The sequence below is a fragment of the Oryzias latipes genome, chromosome 10, assembly GCF_002234675.1.
Source record: "Oryzias latipes chromosome 10, ASM223467v1".
NCBI lineage: Eukaryota > Metazoa > Chordata > Actinopteri > Beloniformes > Adrianichthyidae > Oryzias > Oryzias latipes.
In genome coordinates, this window is record NC_019868.2 from 1,018,084 (window position 1) to 1,036,736 (window position 18,653).

At 46.4% G+C, this 18,653-nt stretch overlaps 1 protein-coding gene across 11 annotated transcripts in view; it reads right to left on the reverse strand.

Moving 5' to 3' along the window:
* Window positions 1-9,704: 9,704 nt before the first annotated feature.
* Window positions 9,705-18,653, reverse strand: part of rapgef2 (Rap guanine nucleotide exchange factor 2) — a 98,997-nt gene continuing 90,048 nt past the window's right edge. For 9 of the 11 annotated variants that reach the window (XM_023959498.1, XM_023959493.1, XM_023959497.1 and 6 more), the window contains 7 exons: window positions 17,986-18,209; window positions 17,569-17,736; window positions 17,301-17,450; window positions 13,915-14,116; window positions 13,331-13,836; window positions 12,764-13,060; window positions 9,705-11,506 (listed from right to left, as the gene is read on the reverse strand). In XM_023959498.1, the coding sequence (XP_023815266.1) occupies window positions 11,481-11,506; window positions 12,764-13,060; window positions 13,331-13,836; window positions 13,915-14,116; window positions 17,301-17,450; window positions 17,569-17,736; window positions 17,986-18,209 (1,573 nt within the window). In that variant the 3' untranslated portion in view covers window positions 9,705-11,480. The remainder of the gene's footprint in view (window positions 11,507-12,763; window positions 13,061-13,330; window positions 13,837-13,914; window positions 14,117-17,300; window positions 17,451-17,568; window positions 17,737-17,985; window positions 18,210-18,653) is intronic. The other 2 variants (XM_023959495.1, XM_023959494.1) reach the window with 2 other exon arrangements.

Sequence of the window (18,653 nt, forward strand, 5' to 3'; positions counted from 1 at the left end):
GAGTGGCTCTCCTTACTCCTGAAGCAGCACGGCAGCGATGGGGTGAGCTGACCCCTCCGAGCTCAGACAGGATGTGAGGGGAAAGTCTTTGTGGCCCTTCAAATCCTGTTAGGCCTAAAGGCCAATTAATGGTTCAGGGGAGAGATGGCTCTCTGCTCGCTATTTTGGGGACTGTCACAGCAGCCGGATAACACAGCACCTTTGGCATCAGGGGGAGAGCTGGCTGAAGTTCAGCCGCTTCAGCTCCAATGATGCACAACCAATTTTTGACGTTATTTTATGATAAATCAGTAAAAATGGAGCACATGGATCCAGAGGAGAGACGCTTTTCTGCAGAATTTGTGCTAGTTATCGGTGTTCTAATGAAAAAAACAGAGCAACTGGAAACAAAACTCCGGACATTTGACTGAAAAAGCTTCAAATTCTATTGAAATCCTTGCACAGAACATGCAGATATTTTCTTTTTTCAGACATGATTTCCTTTACCTACAAGCATAAATGCATCAGAAAACCAAGCAGCAGCTGCAACAGAAGAGAGAAAACCAAAGGAAGCAAAGGGTTTCATTTGCTTTGTCTGAGTGCAGAAGTGTGGCTTTTGTGACACAACATGCTTCACAACAAAAACAACACAAAACCCATCACTCCAGAACCAAAAAGAATAGAGCAGGAGCACAAACAGAGGCCTGAGGTGTCGTTTTATTGGGCATCAGAGGTTTCTTCAAGTGCTGTAGAGTCAGAACCACATTTCAAGCTGGCTACTGGCTACTGACTTTATTTCTGCTCTGAGCGTCAACACGAGTCACAGCTTAGTTTTTAAACAGAACCGTGTTTTTCACAAATCATATTTATTCTGATATTTAGATAAATGTTTGACCCAAAAGAAAATGCATGATGCTGGAGGAATAGTGAGGGGGTCAGACATGCTCAAGGAAACGAAAACTGTTTGTGTCAATTCAATCAATTTTTGCTTCTTCTCCACTTTATTATTCTGTCAATAAATCTGCTTTTATTGGGGGTTAAGTGAGTGCAGATCACACATGTTAGTGGGCAAGTCTGCTTATGCTAAACACTTTTATATCAAATGTGTTGAAACGACCCTAAAGCTTCTTGACTTCCAATGCGACATTAAGCAAAATCAGCCCTAAACAGTCCTGAAATGCATTGTGGGTAGTTTAGAGGCTCCTCCCGCAGCATGTGTAGCAGCGTGGATGCTGCTGAGGAACCGTTAACTTGGTATTAACGCCATCATTCAGAGGGACCCCCCCCCACTCCCCCAACACATATGAGGTTGTGTTTCAGCACAGAAAACAAAAAGAGCATCAAACTGTTTCAGCTGCAGAGGGACAGCAGAAGGAAACACAGCAGATTACTGTTGGGTTACTAATAAATCACAGCTTTATGCTTCTGCCTCTGTCACGTGCACACGGAGAAGATTAATGGGAGTTTAATGATCCTGCTGGAGAAACTGGATATTATGACATTACCAGTTTTACATTTGACATTTTCAGCAGCAGTCCCCTGATAGTGCTGTATTATTCATACTAAACCCAGGTAAAAGTCCCGCAGACTGTGAGTGTGTGCGGCTAAAAATTCAAACTTATTACATGTTGATAAGCTCGTTACAGCATTTTTCTGCCGGTAAAACCCCCCCCTCCCTTCACAGGTTGAAGCCTTTCAATAAAGTGGACGGAGGGCCGGCCTCTGCATGCCAAGCAGCTGATTGGGAGTCAGGTTTGTCGGTGTGTCCATGGGTGGCTGTTCGCTTAAAAGATCCATTTGAATTCAGAGCGCCTCAAAGCGTGTCCCTCAGCTACATTTACAGATTGGATAGCAATCAAATGGGATCCTTTGGGGGTGGTGAAAGAGGGGAGGACACAGCGTGAGAGAACACACACGGAAATGAGTCCCCCTTATTGAGTTTCATGCTTCCCACGCAGAGGAGCTAATGTAATGTGTTTACAGCTCTACATGCTAATGCGTGTGCTGATGTGGAGTGTGATGCCCTGCACTGCGTCCACGTCACGCATTACTGATGATTATTAAATGACTGTTTGTAGCTTCATCCTGAGCTTCTCCTCATTTTTCTGCATGCTCTCCTAGTCTGGTCAACCCTGCCAGGAAACTGCATTGACAGTTCACTGTTACTCACTAACATTTATTAAAGTGCAGTTTTGAAGTACTTTTCAGGCAGTTTGCATCACCACTGTTACTTGAACTTTAGCAGTTTGGTGAGGAATAAAGGGGACTCCTACACCAGGCAACAGTAATCTCATTCCAAGGTTTTTACCAGTAATTCTACGCCTCAGATTATGGTGACAATTCAAGTCGATCATCCTCTCCATTCATTTTAGTGGCAAATTGTTGCAGCTGAGTTCATGCAGGGGGGGCTTAGAGCACAGCAGGTTGTTGAATTCACATACAGTAGATCATACTGGAATCAAATAAGGCTTTTTTAAAATGTTAGTCCAAACTATTTAAATAATTTGAAGGTATGGGACTCACATTAAAAGGGACTCCATAAAAAATGTCTTGTCTGGACTAACGTGGGTCACAGCAGAGGTCATGGTCTGTTGTCTTCTGACAGCTGAAAGTCAAAACAAAACATCATGAGAGTATTAAAGGTTTTGCTGTGAACGTTGGATTTTAGAAGTGCACCAACAAGTTGCATTGGTCTTTGTTTGGCTGAAAAATGTGTTTTCGTGTAAGAAAAGTAAGGCGTTTTATAGCTGCCACTAATTGAACGATCGCAAAGACAACTTAGCGGGTGTTTTCAGGAACTGAGTGAGTGAACCTTACAACCGCGCAGGCGCAATGCTAACCGAGCGACCCGGCATTTTACAACTACACGCCTGCAATCCTAACTGAGCAGGGATCCTGCGTGCTCCCTGGGTTTGCACAGTGTTAAGGGGTGTGTTTGTCACCTTTCTGGTTTCCTGAATACACCCACTCAGATGTCTTTGCGATCGTTAAATTAATGGCAGCGATAAAACGCCATAGAAAAGGTTGAAATATTCCGGCAGAATGAAACCATTTCCTGACTGTCATTCAGACACTCAGACGGTTCTGTCATTTTCATAATTCAGAAAGAAGCAGCAAAAAACTTTGGAACAGTAAAAAAGTTAAACATAAAGGCTCGAGTCCCGTGCTTTGACTACGGTTTACCCCTAGTGTTATCTTAGGTGACCCCCACCCTTCCATTGACGTGTTCTCCCTACCATGACAAAGGTGGATAAAGGTGGAAAGATTTCATGTAATCCATGGACACCAGTGAAGATCACAAATCATTGAAGAAAAAAGGTTCAGAGCACTGTCTAGTGGGTCTAGATGACCCAACTCCCAATGTTAAAGTGTCTAGGATAGCACAAGGGTTAAAGTTTGTACTTAGTCTCAACCCAAAAGCCTGTAGGAGGAGATGTCCTTCAAAACTACAAATCTCTCAAAAGCTACAGAGGGTGCATGTGCTGAATGAGATGAACACAAATGTTTGAATGGCTGAAATTGGCAGAAGATGTTGTTTTTAAATGATAAGAAAGTGTTTCAGTCCTTCTATTGTAATCAGGAGAAAACATCTTTCATTGTCTTCCTCCATGCCTGGGCTTTCTGTGGCCTCGCTCCTCTTCTTCAGCCTCTCTGACGTGTCCACACTCCGCCTGCACAAACCCCATCATCTCAGCTCTCCTCTGGCAGCTCCTCCTGTCCATCCTGCTCCTCATTAAAAGAACACAAACTATCTTCTCAGAAAGATGCTGCAGTGTGGGGCTTTAACTGTCACCGTGCCAATCTTCAGCAGTTCCACTCCGCTGAGCAAGGATCACTCATCTAAACTCAGGTAAAATTGGTTTTTGCACAAGAAAAGTGGGGGGTTGTGACAGGATCAAATGCTTTAGTAGCTCCTAGAATTGATATTAACCTGTGGCATTTCTGGATCTGGACGGATGGGGATGGGGGCACAGTTAAACCTGAAGTCATTTCATCTTAGTGATGCTTCATTTGTTTGCATCCTTCCTTCCTCTGCTCGTCCTCTGGAGTCGGGGTGGAATGGTTTCTTCGAATGACTCAAAACTTTCATTCTAGAAAAGTCAGAATATCCATCTTCCACTTACACAGTGTCAACATGTTACATCAAACCCAATATTTAACAGCCCCTCCTTCGAGATTTGGGTCTGTCTGTGTGCACACAGATCCCAGACCTTCATTCTCTTCGCTGACGCTGAGAAGACGTTTTCTTGCTTCTGTGAACAACAAGAAAGTCATTACCGCACGAGTCCAGCTGCGAGCACGGACAGAGTAATTTAGCCGAGAAACGAGTGATGAATGGAGGGAAGAGATTGATCTGGAAAGATGACTTAGAGGAGGGAAAACAAGACAACAGACAGACTGTGGTCATGGTGTTACTGAGGCAAAAGCAGGGAAAACAAACAGACCCCTGGGACTGATGGAGCCACGGTGTGCTTTCATTCTCTCTGCCATACCTGTCAGTAGTTTGTATGTCAATGAGCATGCAGGGGAACATTTAATTATCCAGCATAAAAATGTTTTGTCTCAAAGATGTGAGGAGATTCAGCGTTTGTATGGTCAGTGTGCGGTTGTGATCCAGCAGGTCACACTGGCACAAACTGCATATGTGACATGTTTGACATGCACACAAGGCAGATGTCCCTCCTGACCAACACTCTGCATTTTGCCGGACTTGGGACAGCACTGGAGGACATGTGATTGCAGTAATGTATAGAATCTGGTGGTCTCCATCCACAAAAACAGGCTCCTTTGAAATACCAGTACAGCAAGAATTATTATCATGTTGACAGACTTTCTTTAAATAAGCCAAAAAAATCAACCAGTGGGGTCAGAAGAACAGTCTTACCAAGAATTTTTTCTCAAAGTAAGATTTTTTGCCATTGAAAAACATTATTGATACGATTATTTTTCATGCAAGACAGAAAACATAACTATTCCTCAAACAAGGTTCTTTTACTTCCGTATCCTTTGTGCTATCCTAGGCACTCCAACATTTGGAGTTGGGTCATCTAGACCCAGTAGACAGTGCTCTGAACCTTTTTTCTTCAGTGATTTGTGATCTTCACTGGTGTCCATGGATTACATGAAATCTTTCCACCTTTATCCACCTTTGTCATGGTAGGGAGAACACGTCAATGTAAGGGGGGGGGGGGGGGGGTCATCTAAGATAGCATTAGTGATAAAATTCAGTTTTTGCAGTACAAAGACAACAACTCTCAGCTTCTGAGCTCACATGAGACAGAGCGTGTCCGGCAAAGAATCTTTGTCATCATTGGTTAGTTTGAAATAGATCTGAGTAGATAGATAACACTAAAACACACGTGTTCACATGCAGGTTCTCTGTGTGTCTCCCTCCAACAGAGTCATACATCTCTTCTGAAGACGAGGGTCTGCTGTCACAGGCACACACACACAGACCCCCACCCCCACCCACACACACGCACAAATATCCAGCAATCAAAGTTAAAAGTTCTTTTCTTCAGTCTTGCTCACAGATTAGCTTTATTTCTAGACAATGTTCTAGACAATGTTGTCTAAAATGTAGAAAGTGGAATAGATTCATTTTTGTTCTCCAATGTTCCTACAAACCAGACACTAAACCCAGAAACATCTTTCTTATTTTTACATAATATTCTTATGACTATGACCGAGTCTTCACAGAATTGGGCCGCAAGATCATATTAAATGTGCATTAGAGCTGCCCCACAATACATACTGTACTGTTAATATTACAAATCCCATAATGCTTTTCAGTCACGTCCGACAAATTAATATCACCCTCCACAAAAATGGCCAAACGAAAGATGGACAACAGGAGCTTTGAAGACATGCAGGAGGCAGATTATCTGTTCACGAATATAAAGGACAGACCTGCTTGGTTGTTTGTGAAGATAACGTGGCTGTAAAGAAAGAATATAACATAAGAAGACACTAAATGAAAAGTTAAACATTGCATTTTAGTTGCAGTACATTTTTCAATGAATATTGAGTTTGGCCCGTGACTTTCCTTCACTGCACTGTGAATTAGAGTTTGACACCCCTGCACTAAAACATGGAATGGAAATCCTTTTTTAGTTATCATAAAAATGGAGGTGTTAGCTTGGATGAGTCAAAAACCTCTGTGACAGCAGGAGCTGGAACGCTGAGCTGCAGGCTCCACAGAGGAGCTGCTTGAGGCTTTTCTGTGTGCTGTGACAGTCTCACACCACGGATGGACCGGCGGTCAAAGGCTGCCAGCAGCAGTGAGTGGACCTGGAGGTTTGAGTCCGTGTCAAACTTAACATTTAGTGATCTATTTTCAGGAGGATCCTCTCAGGATCAGAAGAAGCTCTTCTCCTAACGCGTTAAGGTGGAGTCTGGGGGGCAGCAGCCGGACCAGAGAGCAGCTCCAGCTCTCCAGGGGCCAAACATCAGGGACGGTGCAGACACCTCTGTCTGTTTCCTCACAGCTTCCAGTCAAACACAGTGTTAGATTCCTAAAACTGTTTTCAAATGTATCTTGGCTTTGAAGACAGTTTGGGGGGAAAAGCAGCAGAAGGGCTGCAGAGTAAGATGAAGTCAAAGAATTTGATTAAATTACAGCTCACACATGTGGGGAAACAAAACGCTCCAACCTTAATGAAGCACATGAAGTGTGAAATTCATTTTAGCCTGAACAAAGAGGAGGGAATGTGCTCTTCATCCCAACAGGCCCTCGACCTTCAGCCGCTGTTACCTGGTCACAGGCACGTCTGCTGCTTCTATTAATCTTTTTCTCAGTTCTTGGACTCTGACAGGTTCTAAGTGAATTGTCTTTTCAGGGTGTCCAGCCCCGCCAGGTCCAGACACAGCCTGGAGAGTGCTTTGACATCTCCACTCTCCTCAGCCCCCCTGTTGCCGCCTTCGGCCAATTTACCATGAAAAGAGTTCAGACACTCCTATAATGTGACCCTCACGGCCCGACACTGGCAGCTCCCCCCACGCCGGCAGCAGCTATCTACAGAGGCCTGCTGGCAGCCTGCTGCCCCAAGATAAGGATGGTCCCCAGACTGGAGGAGCCCCATCCCACAGCATTCCATGGTGAAGAGCGCCCCCTGGTGCCACAGCTTGGTCTCCTCCAAATGTCTGGAGCAGCTATGCTGTCCGTTTGCCATATGTGTGTGGACTTTCAAAACACCACATCTTAGTTGTTTATATGGAAAAAACTAAGAATATTTCAGCTTTTCTTCACTGAACAGTTCATGAAATGCAAAAGTTAAACACAAATCAAATTTGTTTAAACCTATTCTTCAGTAAATCACAATGAAACATACAGAATACAGGATTTCATTGTCAAAAAAGCTTAAACTTTCTCACAGAGAATGCAAGAGAGTTTTTCTGTCGTAACCCTTGTGCTATCCTAGGCAGTTTAAGGTTGGGAGTTGGGTCATCTAGACCCACTAGACAGTGCTCTGAACCTTTTTCCTTCAATGATTTGTGATCTTCACTGGTGTCCATGGATTACATGAAATCTTTCCACCTTTATCCACCTTTGTCATGGTAGGGAGAACACGTCAATGTAAGGGGGGGGGGTCATCTAAGATAGAACAAGGGTTAAGTGTTGTGTTTAGCAAGAGGGCAGTGTCAAACAATTTATTGCTGGACATTTGCGTTTAAAACACACAAGGCAGTCATCTTTCTGTTTAGCTTTCCGACTAAACTTTTGATTCATCTGCGTGAAAGAAAAGCTGTAAAGTTGTAAGTTAATCTACACAAAACATGTAAAATATGTCTTTTCTTATTTCTTTATTGGAGTTATTTGTTGGCCTTTTAGCATGTTGACTTATTTTGACATGGATTGCACAGAGGAAGAGGATGTGAGTCGTGGTAATGAGGAAGCCTTCACAGTTGTGTAGCATATAAGAGAAAGTGTTCCTGAATGTGAAATACAGCTAAAAACAGTGAGTTTTTGTCTGATTATTTATTTGTTACTTTTGCAGTGATTACGTAATGACTTGTAAGTCATTTTGAGTTTATGTTTTTTTTTCTCTGTGGACTGCTGTTTTTTATTTTTGCTATTTTCAATATTTTGTATGGTCAAACTTTTAACTTTTGCCATAACTAACAGTTGCCAAAGAACAACCTGTGGCAATGATGAGGAGACACGTCTTGACTATAATACCTGAAGCTTTATTCAATCATATGCCAACAACTGAAATAAGGCGGGCATATCATCTTATATATTAACAAAGAATCAGAACACGCCCATATCAACTGCAAAGCCTGTTGGGTGTGAAGCCCAAAGGCAAGGGTGACACCACACGCCCCCATGCTTGACTTTGGGAGGGGGCTGTTATCCAGGTGCTTTTGTCATTAGATTCCTCTGTTAGAGGGCATTTTTCCTCTTGCCTCTTCTAAAAAAATCTTGTGCTTTTTGAGGCCTTTCCACTCTCCCTGGGGTCTTCTGGTCTGGGAGTTGCTGCAGAGACGTTGGACTTTTAGAAGGCTCTCCTCTCCACGCGGGCATTGGAGCTCTGAAAGAGGGATTGTTGGGTTCCCAGTCATCACCCTGACCAAGGCTCTTCTTTTAGATTGCTTGTGTTTGAGTCCTAGTGGCTCTGAACCATCTATGGATGACAGAACTCTGTGGAACCTTTGAGGGAGCAGAACTGTTTCTGTTCCCTTCTCTAGATTCGGCGTTCCTGTCTCAGAAATCTACAGAGAAATACTTTGGCGGCGGGTTTGCTTTCTGCTCTGACTTCATCTGTCTGCGCAGGGACCTCGTGTGGGCCGCTGTGGGGGCCTCACACCCCCAATCCACGGAGATCACCACAAGTCCAGAAGCTTTAGAAACATCTGAAGGAGGATCCGAGGAAACGTAGGACATGTGAACTTCAAAGGCTGTGAAGACTCGTGCACAGTCATGGTCCTTTCAATACACATGTGAAAATCAAAAAGATGTTTCTGGATTTAGTGTCACAAAAATGAATCTATTCCACTTTCTACATTATAATAAAGAAAAACTCTGCTTTCAGAAAGTTAAGCTAATCTGTGAGCAAGACAAAGAAAAGCACTTTGTATGCTGAATGTGTGTGAGCGACAGCAGACCATCGTCGTACGGCTGTAGGAGGGAGACACACTGAGACTCAGAGAACCTTCATCCTCTGGATGCCATAATTCATGAGGTGGATTTATAGAGCAGCTGCAGCAGGTGTGTGTGTGTGTGTGAGGGAGGGAGGGGCGTCACCTGCAGACACACAGAGGAAGAAGCTGAGGCGGATGGAAGATGGGAGCCAAGTAGAGGCTGCAGACCACAGCACTCAAAGCATCCTCTTTCCAACCAAACTAGAGATGGGAGAAATCTGAAGATGCTCTCTGAAGTTTCATGAAGCACAAGAAACAGCAGTGGCTGAAACCACTGAGAACACGTTCAGGAAGCTTAATGAGCCTCAGCTTCAACAGAGAATGTTGATTTGAGAAAGTTCCAGCTCATTTCAAAACCCGTCAAGTTGATCAAAGCCAGAGGAAGCAGGAGTCTGCTGAAGGTTTTGATAGCAGAACTGGATTTTAGTGCTGAAAAGCAGCAGACGTGGAGTGGAGTGAAGGTTTCTCATCGTTTTCCTCCAGTGGGACGTCAGTCGGGTTCCTGCAGGCAGTCGGTGGAGATGAAACTGCAAAAACCAGCAGCAACACTCACTCTGGCTAAAACACATTCCTGGAGTGCAGAAGAGGTTTCACCAACAGAATTTTATTACAAAAACAGAAACCAAATGTGGTTTTCTGCAGATCTCAAGATAACAAGACAAGAAAAGGAAATCAGGAAAAGACTGAAATGTGTCTTTTTATTCATTCTGACCCAGCGGGGGTCACATAGAAAAGTCTGGGCGGAGAACCGGTCCAGTCCGGTTCATCACTTCTTCCAACACTGACTGGTATCAGGACAAAAGAGAAGAAGTGCATTAAAACCCAGACCTTTATGCGCTTTTATTGATCCCCAGCTTCATATAAACCGGATGTTGAGGCATAAACATATCACTTTTGAACAAAAATATAACCAATATGTACAATTATTGTATTAAAAATACAAAACAACCGATGCATACTCCACCACTTGTCTTTTTAAAAGACATACAGGTTAAAGTAGTACAAGAAAGAATAAAGAAGTCATCACGAGCTAAATGTACATTTCTCACTGACATCAAACGCAGCAGCAGCAGCAGCTCTACCCACTACACTTATCTATCTGTACTCTGATACTTTTTGTGCAACGTTTATTTTTCAAAACATGAGGGGCCGTGCTGACACACACATGACCCTCAGAGAGAATGATTCATGTCACCACGGTATTACAAACAAGTTATTAACAATCTGCTGCCAGTACAAAAGATCAGGTTTACAAGGGAAATGTTGGCGGGCCGTCCAGAACCGCATTCATGGTTCTCCCCCATGTGGGATCAGAGGCTGATCAATGTGATCAGAACCTCTCCAGGGGGGGGGCCCGACCCTCTATGACTGGCAGAACTGTACTTCATACATCGCCTTCTCCACCGCAGTGGAGGAGAAAAGAGTCTGCAGTCATTTGGACCGACGGTGCCAATCAGGGCAAGATTGGATGTTTGGAGGCGTCAGAGCGAGGAAGAGGGGCAGCCTCTTCTTCCTCTCAGTCAACAGGAGCAAAGGGAAGAGTTGTGACTAAGGCATTTGACTCCATTAAAGTCTGATTGAATACTGCTGTGGGGGGACTGTCATCATAAGGCGCTTGGACACTCACAGCACTCACATCTGTCAGGGGACACTCTTATTGTGAAGGGCCAGTCTGTACAGGAAGTGGTGGATGTCTCATGACCTCTGAAATGTGCGGCGGGCGGCCTGGCTACTCTGAGCCCCCCCTTTGATCGCTCCTTGTGATTCCGAGCGGCTGTGCTTCTGGACAGAACGGGACGCGGGGGTCTCTGTGGTGGGGGCCCTGCAGCCGTGCTAAAAGTGCTTGGACTGGAACTGCATTCGTTTACACGGGTCCATGAGAGGCGAGGCGGGGCGTGCGCACACGTGTGGCCCCTGGGGGGTTGGATAACACTGGATTTCAGGAACTCCTCCGTTCAGGCACAGATGGGCTGACCTCAGAGTGCAATCAGGAGGGGGGGTGAGAGGAGTCAGCTGCTGTCCCCGACTGCTTCTCCATCAAAGTGCAGAGGAAGCAGGACTCTTCACAATGCTGCTGCCTTAACAGTTAGAGGGGGGGGGTCCACTGCTAGCAGAGACGTCCGTCTGGTTGATGGTGTGGGGCGGGACACCAGCCCCCGTTGGGTTTGGGTCCCGTGTCCGCAGTGCCGGGTGCCTCTTCATGGTCTCTCTTCGGTTCTTCACAGTATTTTCAGCATGCAGGGTTCTTCAACTCCCCATGATGCTTTAAGGCAGGGGGGGAGGAAGGGGCAGCTGAGGGGAGGAGGCAGGCACGTCTGTCCCTTCAAGCTACTGCAGTTGGGGGGCGCAAGCTGGCGTCCTCAGACCGCCGACACCTGCTCGTCCTCTGTGGACACACACACATGGGGAGGGGGGGTTACGAGCACGCAGAAAAACAAGACAATGCAGCTTCAAACTTCTGCTGCAGCTTCCCGACCAGAACCACCAGACCCGTTTCAGGTTCCATCCCAAAGACCAAACCTAGCACAGCGATGCAGACCTGCTCCCGGACACACCTGTGCCAGAGCACGTGCACGTTTGTGCACGTCTGCAGGTGTTCTCTGCGCTCAGCCTGAATGATGTCATCATGATCATCACCACTAAAGGTTTCAAACAGTGGAGCAGGCAGCTGTTAGCTGAACCCGTTTATCCACCGTTTCCTGAGTTCTGTCCTTCACTGAAGCCTCACGGGTCCTGAAGGTCCGACTGCTGGAGCTGCTCAGTCCAATTCAGAGGAGCAGCATCATCAACTGTTTCAGTCAGACGTCCATCCCTCAGCTCAGAACCCCAAACAGAACCTCGCTGTACAACAACCACACACACGAAGAACACAAGCGGTCCATGCAGGCTCACCAGAGGACACTGAGAACAAGGTCTGTTGGAGAGGAACCTTCAGTTAGAAAACATCACGGACGCCTGCTGAGGCTCACAGGGCTCAGGCTGGACCTGAAGGTCAGACCTGAAGGTCAGACCTGAAGGTCAGACCTGAGCCCAAACCTCCAGAATCAACCACATTCATGAGGTGAAAGCTTGTTTCCGTGGAAACAGGCCTGTTCTCTCAAAAATACAGATCATCCACCAAAGATGTACTTATGAAGGACAAGGACTTCTAAGGGGGTTTGTCAACAAACACAACAAACACACACTGTGTTCACGACTTAAGTCCTGTAGCTGGGAGACGTGCCGTGCTCTGGCACAGACGTGCACGCTATCCGGTACAGACATGTTCTGGCACAGACATGCACGCTATCCGGTACAGACATGTTCTGGCACAGACGTGCACGCTATCCGGTACAGACATGTCTCCAGTCTGGCAGCAGCCTGACGTAGATGCTTTCAGGTGAGGGACAGCCCCCCCCCTTACCTCTAATGTCAAACAGCCTCCACAGGTGTGGGTGAGGGGACGTGTAAAGGGTTCATCCAGTGATTCTTCCTCACATGCAGGTTTACTGGAGTGGGGGCAGACCCAATAAGTTGGTGTTTACCTGCCTGGTGCAGGGGGCCCTGCCAGCTAACCCCCCACCCTTTCATGGTCTGGGAGTCTCTGGTGTGTGTGCGGACGTCACTCTCTTCACAGCGACTAGTTTGGCTGACATGGACTCACCCTCCTCCTCCTCCTCCTCCTCAGGCTCCTGCCCCTCAGCTGGTGAGCATGTGCGCTGGGGGCCGGCCCCCCGATGCTTGGAGCCCTGCTGCGCCTGGTGGGAGTCGGGTGACTGAGTAACCATGCGCGAGCGTTGCAGTGCTGTTGTGTAGTCAGGTGGGCGGCGGCCTGAGTGGGTGGCTGTGGATGTGGGGGCGGGTGGAGGAGGGTGCTGGCCCTCAGAGAGATCAGAGATGGTTAGGGCGGTGTAGCCGGGGGGAGTTGGGGGAGGTTCCCGGTAACGGCCGTCCTTTCGGGCTGAAACAGAAGAAAGAAAAGCTTTGATTTGTGAGCTGTTCATCAGCTGTTCATCAGCTGTTCATCAGCTGTTCATCAGCTGTTCAAATGTGTGAATAAATGACCCCAGCAGACCGGGTCTACTGCACAGGTCCAGAAGTGGAACTCTAACTTTTTACCCTTGGAACTCACTGAAAACTTTGTGTTTCTAATTACAACAGAATCGTTTTAATGTAGAGATTTGCCAAATCCATTCCCACAAGCCACACAACACTCCAAAAACACTCCTACCCCCCGATGGGATCGGTGATGGAGTGGGCCGGCTGAGCAGCTTGGCCTCCTCGGAGCCTGTGGAGGTGATGCTGCTGGTCTCTGCATCTGCGTTCACGTCCTTTCCGCCTCTCCTCTTGATGGTTCCCGTGTCTCCTTCGGAGTCCTCCCCCCAGTACGCCGCCGAGGACGAGGAAGAGCTGACGGATGCCCAGCTGGCCCTGGTCTGCGCTGCCCACAGAGCAGCATGACCCCCTAAGCCCCCTAAGATCTCAGGTCCTCCAATGCTACCCCCACTGCTACCTCCACCCAAAAGAAGAGTCTCCCAGCTGCGCCCCTGCTGCATGGTCTGGATGTTGTCATGGGAGCCGGAGGAACAGGAAGTCCAAGAGCCGCGGCCGCTGTCTGCAGCGTCAAGAGAGACGCGGTCCCCTTGATCCTGGGTTAGCTCCTCTGAGCTGGGGGAGGACAGCACGGTGGGACAGCCGGCGTAAATGCCCCGACAGTCCTGCATCGACGAGTACGACCTGAGACACGGCAGAAGGAGGCTGAGCTCAGACCCCGTCAGGTAAAGGACAAACGACCACAGGTCTCAGAGTTCTCACCCCAGGCTGTACTGGTCAGCGTCGGTGGTGGCTCTCCGTTCCATCCGGGGTCCGCCGCTGTGGAATTCCCCCACTCCCCCAGAGTGACGCAGCCTCCTCTCCTCCTGAGTCATGTCGAAGGAGGAGTTACTGACCAGACTGGAGCGGGACGAGATCTCACTGTGCCCAGAGTCTGAGTAGGCGTCGCCCATTCGGCCGTACCCTGGAACAGAGGTCAAGATGCCGGCAGCTTTTAGAGGAGAAGAAGCTTCATGACCAGAGGAAAGAACAAGCTCCTTCTTGTTATTTTGGAAATGAGAATGATGTTCAGCTCAGGAGGCGAACGTTTAAGTTCAGAAATGGGATCCAACTCGGCATTAAACAAGATCTCTGAGGACATCCAGCAACACAAATCACAGACACAGCCAGGGGGGGGTCGTTCTGGGCTTTAGCATGACACAGAGCATCTGGATGGATGGAACAGCAGACAAAGTCTTCAGAACCAACAGAGGTTGATGCAGACGGCAGGAATGTCCCATTGAACAGCTGAGGTCCATGGGTAACAGTCCTGCATGTCAGCCGTTTGGTTTCTCTTCACCTGTGTCACTCTCACCTGTTCTGTTCCTGAAGACCTGCTGGCCCCCACGGACACACCTCTGTGACAACATTAGCTAAACAACAGCAGGCTCAACCACAACAAATATCAGAACCATTTCAACACGAAAATCCATAAGAAATAATTATTCAAACAATTCAATACACTAGTACTAACGTATGAACAAATCACTACAACTGTTTCTCTACATATAAGTTGATTAAGTACAGGACTGGCAAATGGGAAATCAAAGGACGTGATGAGCTTCATCCAGTGCGGGTCCTTTGGTAAGACCCTTCAGACTACTGCTTAAGTACATAGCTACAAGGGGGGGCAAGTCTGGGTCTCCCTGTGCCTGTCCCCAGCCTGGAATGAATGCAGGGTGGTGTCAGAAAGGACATTCGGCGTAAAACTCTGTACCAAACCACCTGTGACAACCACTGAGGGGATTTACCAAAAGGTGAACAACAACACATATTATTCATCTTTATTAGTACGTTTATTGCTATTTTAGTACTTTAATTTTTTTTGCTTTAAGATCTAACAATAATGATGCCAAAGTCTTCAGTATTCTTTTAACAATACTATTGACACTTTAACACTTAAACCACCCAAACTAGACAAAATCAACCCCAAATATACTGTTAGTATTGTTTTGATCTCTATCTATTCTAATGGTATTGTCGTACTCATGGGTATAATGGTGTTTTTGTATTAGTATTTGGTATTAACCCTTGTGCTATCCTAGGCACTTTACCATTGGGAGTTGGGTCATCTAGACCCACTAGACAGTGCTCTGAACCTTTTTCTTCAATGATTTGTGATCTTCACTGGTGTCCATGGATTACATGAAATCTTTCCACCTTTATCCACCTTTGTCATGGTAGGGAGAACACGTCAATGGAAGGGGGGGGTCATCTAAGATAGCACAAGGGTTAATAGGTTTTTAATATGGTATACAGTGCCTTTGGAAAGTATTCGCCCCCCCTGAACTTTTCCACCTTTTGCTACATTTCAGGCTGCAAACATAAAGATATAAAACTGTAATTTTTAGGGAAGAATCAAAAATAAGTGGAACACAATCATGAAGTGGAACGACATTTTTTGGACATTTCAAACTTGTTTAACAAATAGAAAAACTGAAATAAAGTATTCAGCCCCTTTTCTTTCAGTGCAGCAAACCCTCTCCAGATGTTCAATGAGGATCTCTGAATGATCCAATGATGACCTACATGACTAATGATGATAAATAAAATAAAAGAACAGAATTTAAATGGCAGAGAGCATCATGAAGAACCAGGAACACACCAGGCAGGTCCGAGATACTGTTGTGGAGAAGTTTAAAGCCAGATTTAGATACAAAAAGATTTCCTCAAGCTTTAAACATTCCAAGGAGCACTGTGCAAATGATGATATGGATATGGAAGGAGTATCAGACCACTGCAGATCTACAAAGACCCGGCCGTCCATCTAAACTTTCAGCTTAAACTAGGAGGAGACTGATCAGAGTCTGTCCACAGGACAACAATCAGTCTTTTACTGCACTAATCTGGCCTTTATGGAAGAGTGGCAAGAGGAAAGCCATTTCTTAAAGATATCCATAAAAAGTGTTGTTTGAAGTTACACACAAGCCACCTGGGAGACACACCCAACATGTGGAAGACGGAGCTCTGCTCAGATTAACCAAAATCCAACTTTTTAGGAACAATGCAAAACGTAATGTTTGATGTAAAAGCAACACTGAACACACCATCCCCACTGTCAAACATGGTGGTGGCAGCATGATGGTTGGGGCCTGCTTTTCTTCAGCAGGGACAGGGAGGATGGTTAGAATTGATGGGAAGATGGATGGAGCCAAATCCAGGAGCATTCTGGAAGAAAACCTGATGAAGTCTGCAAAAGACCTGAGACTGGGACTGAGATTTGTCTTCCAACAAGACAATGATCCAAAACATAAAGAAAATCTACAGTGGAATGGTTCACAGATAAACATATCCAACTGTTAGAATGGCCAAGTCAAAGTCCAGACCTGAATCCATCGAGAATCTGTGGAAAGAACTGAAAACTGCTGTTCACAAACGCTGTCCATCCAACCTCACTGACCTCCAGCTGTTTCAAGGAGGAACGGGTAAAAACTTCAGTCTCTTGATGTGCAAAACTGATAGAGACAAACCCCAAGAGACTTACAGCTGGAATCACTGCAAAAGGTGGAGCTACAAAGTATTAACTTATGGGGGCTGAATACATTTTCACTTTTTTATTTGTTTGAAAAGTTTGACATATCCAATACATTTCATTCCACTTCATGATTGTGTTCAACTAGTTGTTGATTCTTTACCAAAAATTACAGTTTTATATCTTTATGTATGCAGCATGAAATGTGGCAAACAGTTGAAAAATTCAAGGGGGGGGCGAATACTTTCACGAGGCACTGTACTTGTTTTTCTTCACATTTATTCCTATATCTACTTTAACGGTACCTCTGCTCTCTAACCAACATTGAATAGACCCACTTAAGCACTACTGTATTGTGTGTTACCAGCGGTCATCTATGTTCACTTGCTCTGTATGTTGTAGGGTTTTTTGTTACTCCCTTGGCTTGTTGTACTAAAATAATCCAGAATGTCTCCTCTGGTGTCGTCCTCTCTCTGTCTGACCTCCAGGACAGAAGCTGCATCTCATTACTGCTTTAGCTTTGTGTAACATGTAGCAGTCAGTGAAGGGAGAAGACAATGCAGCCACCAGGAGGCGCCAGTGCCACACTGTGGCAGAGCCAGTGGACTTTAGGAGAGTTAAGAGATTATTGGCTTACCCTTCTTGGGTGAGCTTTGTGGGGAGGTGGGTGGGGAGGAGAGCTGGGAAGAGGCGTTGGACACGGTGTCCTCTGGGGGCTTGCGATGCCGTTCGTTTCCCTCCTCAGACAGAGAGAGGATCTTCTTCAGGGACTGGGGTGAACTGGTGCCTGTACACAAAAAACATGAGCAAAATTAGCATGTTGGGGGTGGGGGTGTCGTCAGGCACACTCTGTGGGGCAAAGCTGTTGCAGAGGAGCTTTAGGGGGGTGGGGCTCTTCCTCTCACCAAAGGGTGGCAGATCCTTGACTGGCACTCTCTTTCGGGATGGGTGCAAGGCCACAGCGGGGACCTGCAGGGCCTGGTTCCCTTTGGCGAGCTGGCCTCTTTGCTGGCTCGCTGCTCTGGACACAACTGGGGAGGTGTCCGGCCGTTTCCCGCCGGTATTCTTGGGCACTGAGCAATTCAAAAGAAATGAAAACCAAGTCTCTTTTCTGCTGCTCTACATTTTAAAAGATGGGATGAAGTGTGTGTCAGAAGATTTTAATTGAGCAGCAGTCTGTCCTACAACAAACAACCCAAAGGGTATTTCTATTGACTGTTTGGGTCCAACAGGCTCCTTCAGAACTCTATCATTAACGTTAGCACTCCCCACACAGAGAGCTGATGGATAAATATCTGCGTGGCTTTGTGTGTGAGCCTCACATGTACTGATGGAAGATTCACACTGCAGCGAAAGCGTCTGCAGACTCTCCTCGTTGGTTTCTAGGCTCAGGTTGGACAGGTACTGTTTGACCTTCCGGGCCATCTGCGCGTCCTCGTAAAGCTTTTTGGCGTTCAGGAAGGAACTGCGCCGCACCCGCTTCTTATGGCCGCCCGTTTGATTGACATCCAGCACAGCCGCGTTGGCACTACCCTGACTGAGAGACCTGATGAGGGCACATGGACGGCAGAGGACAGACATGTACTTAATAAATGCACTGCAATAAACACTGGGGGGGGGGGGGGGGGGGACTGGGACATGCAAGTTTTTTCTACTCATTCCACACATTCCAGGCAGCAGAGGGAGGAGAGTTTATCCAATAGCAGAGGAGCAGGGGGGCGTGGTACTCTCAGTTTACATTTCTGTGGCCTGACTCAGTCATGAGAGTTTGAAGTTAAGTAACATGTGGTTTCAGTCTATCATCAGAGGACTGATGGGGGGACAGCTTCAGCTAGAAATACCCTTGTTTTCATGATTATGTCATTCAGACATATTATGTAAATCTCAGATGTAATCGACTCCATAATGAGTAAAATGGCTGTAAAACATGAATGTTCTACGTGAAAAAGGATCTGAAAGTTCAGAACAGAAATGTTTGGGTTCTTTCCAG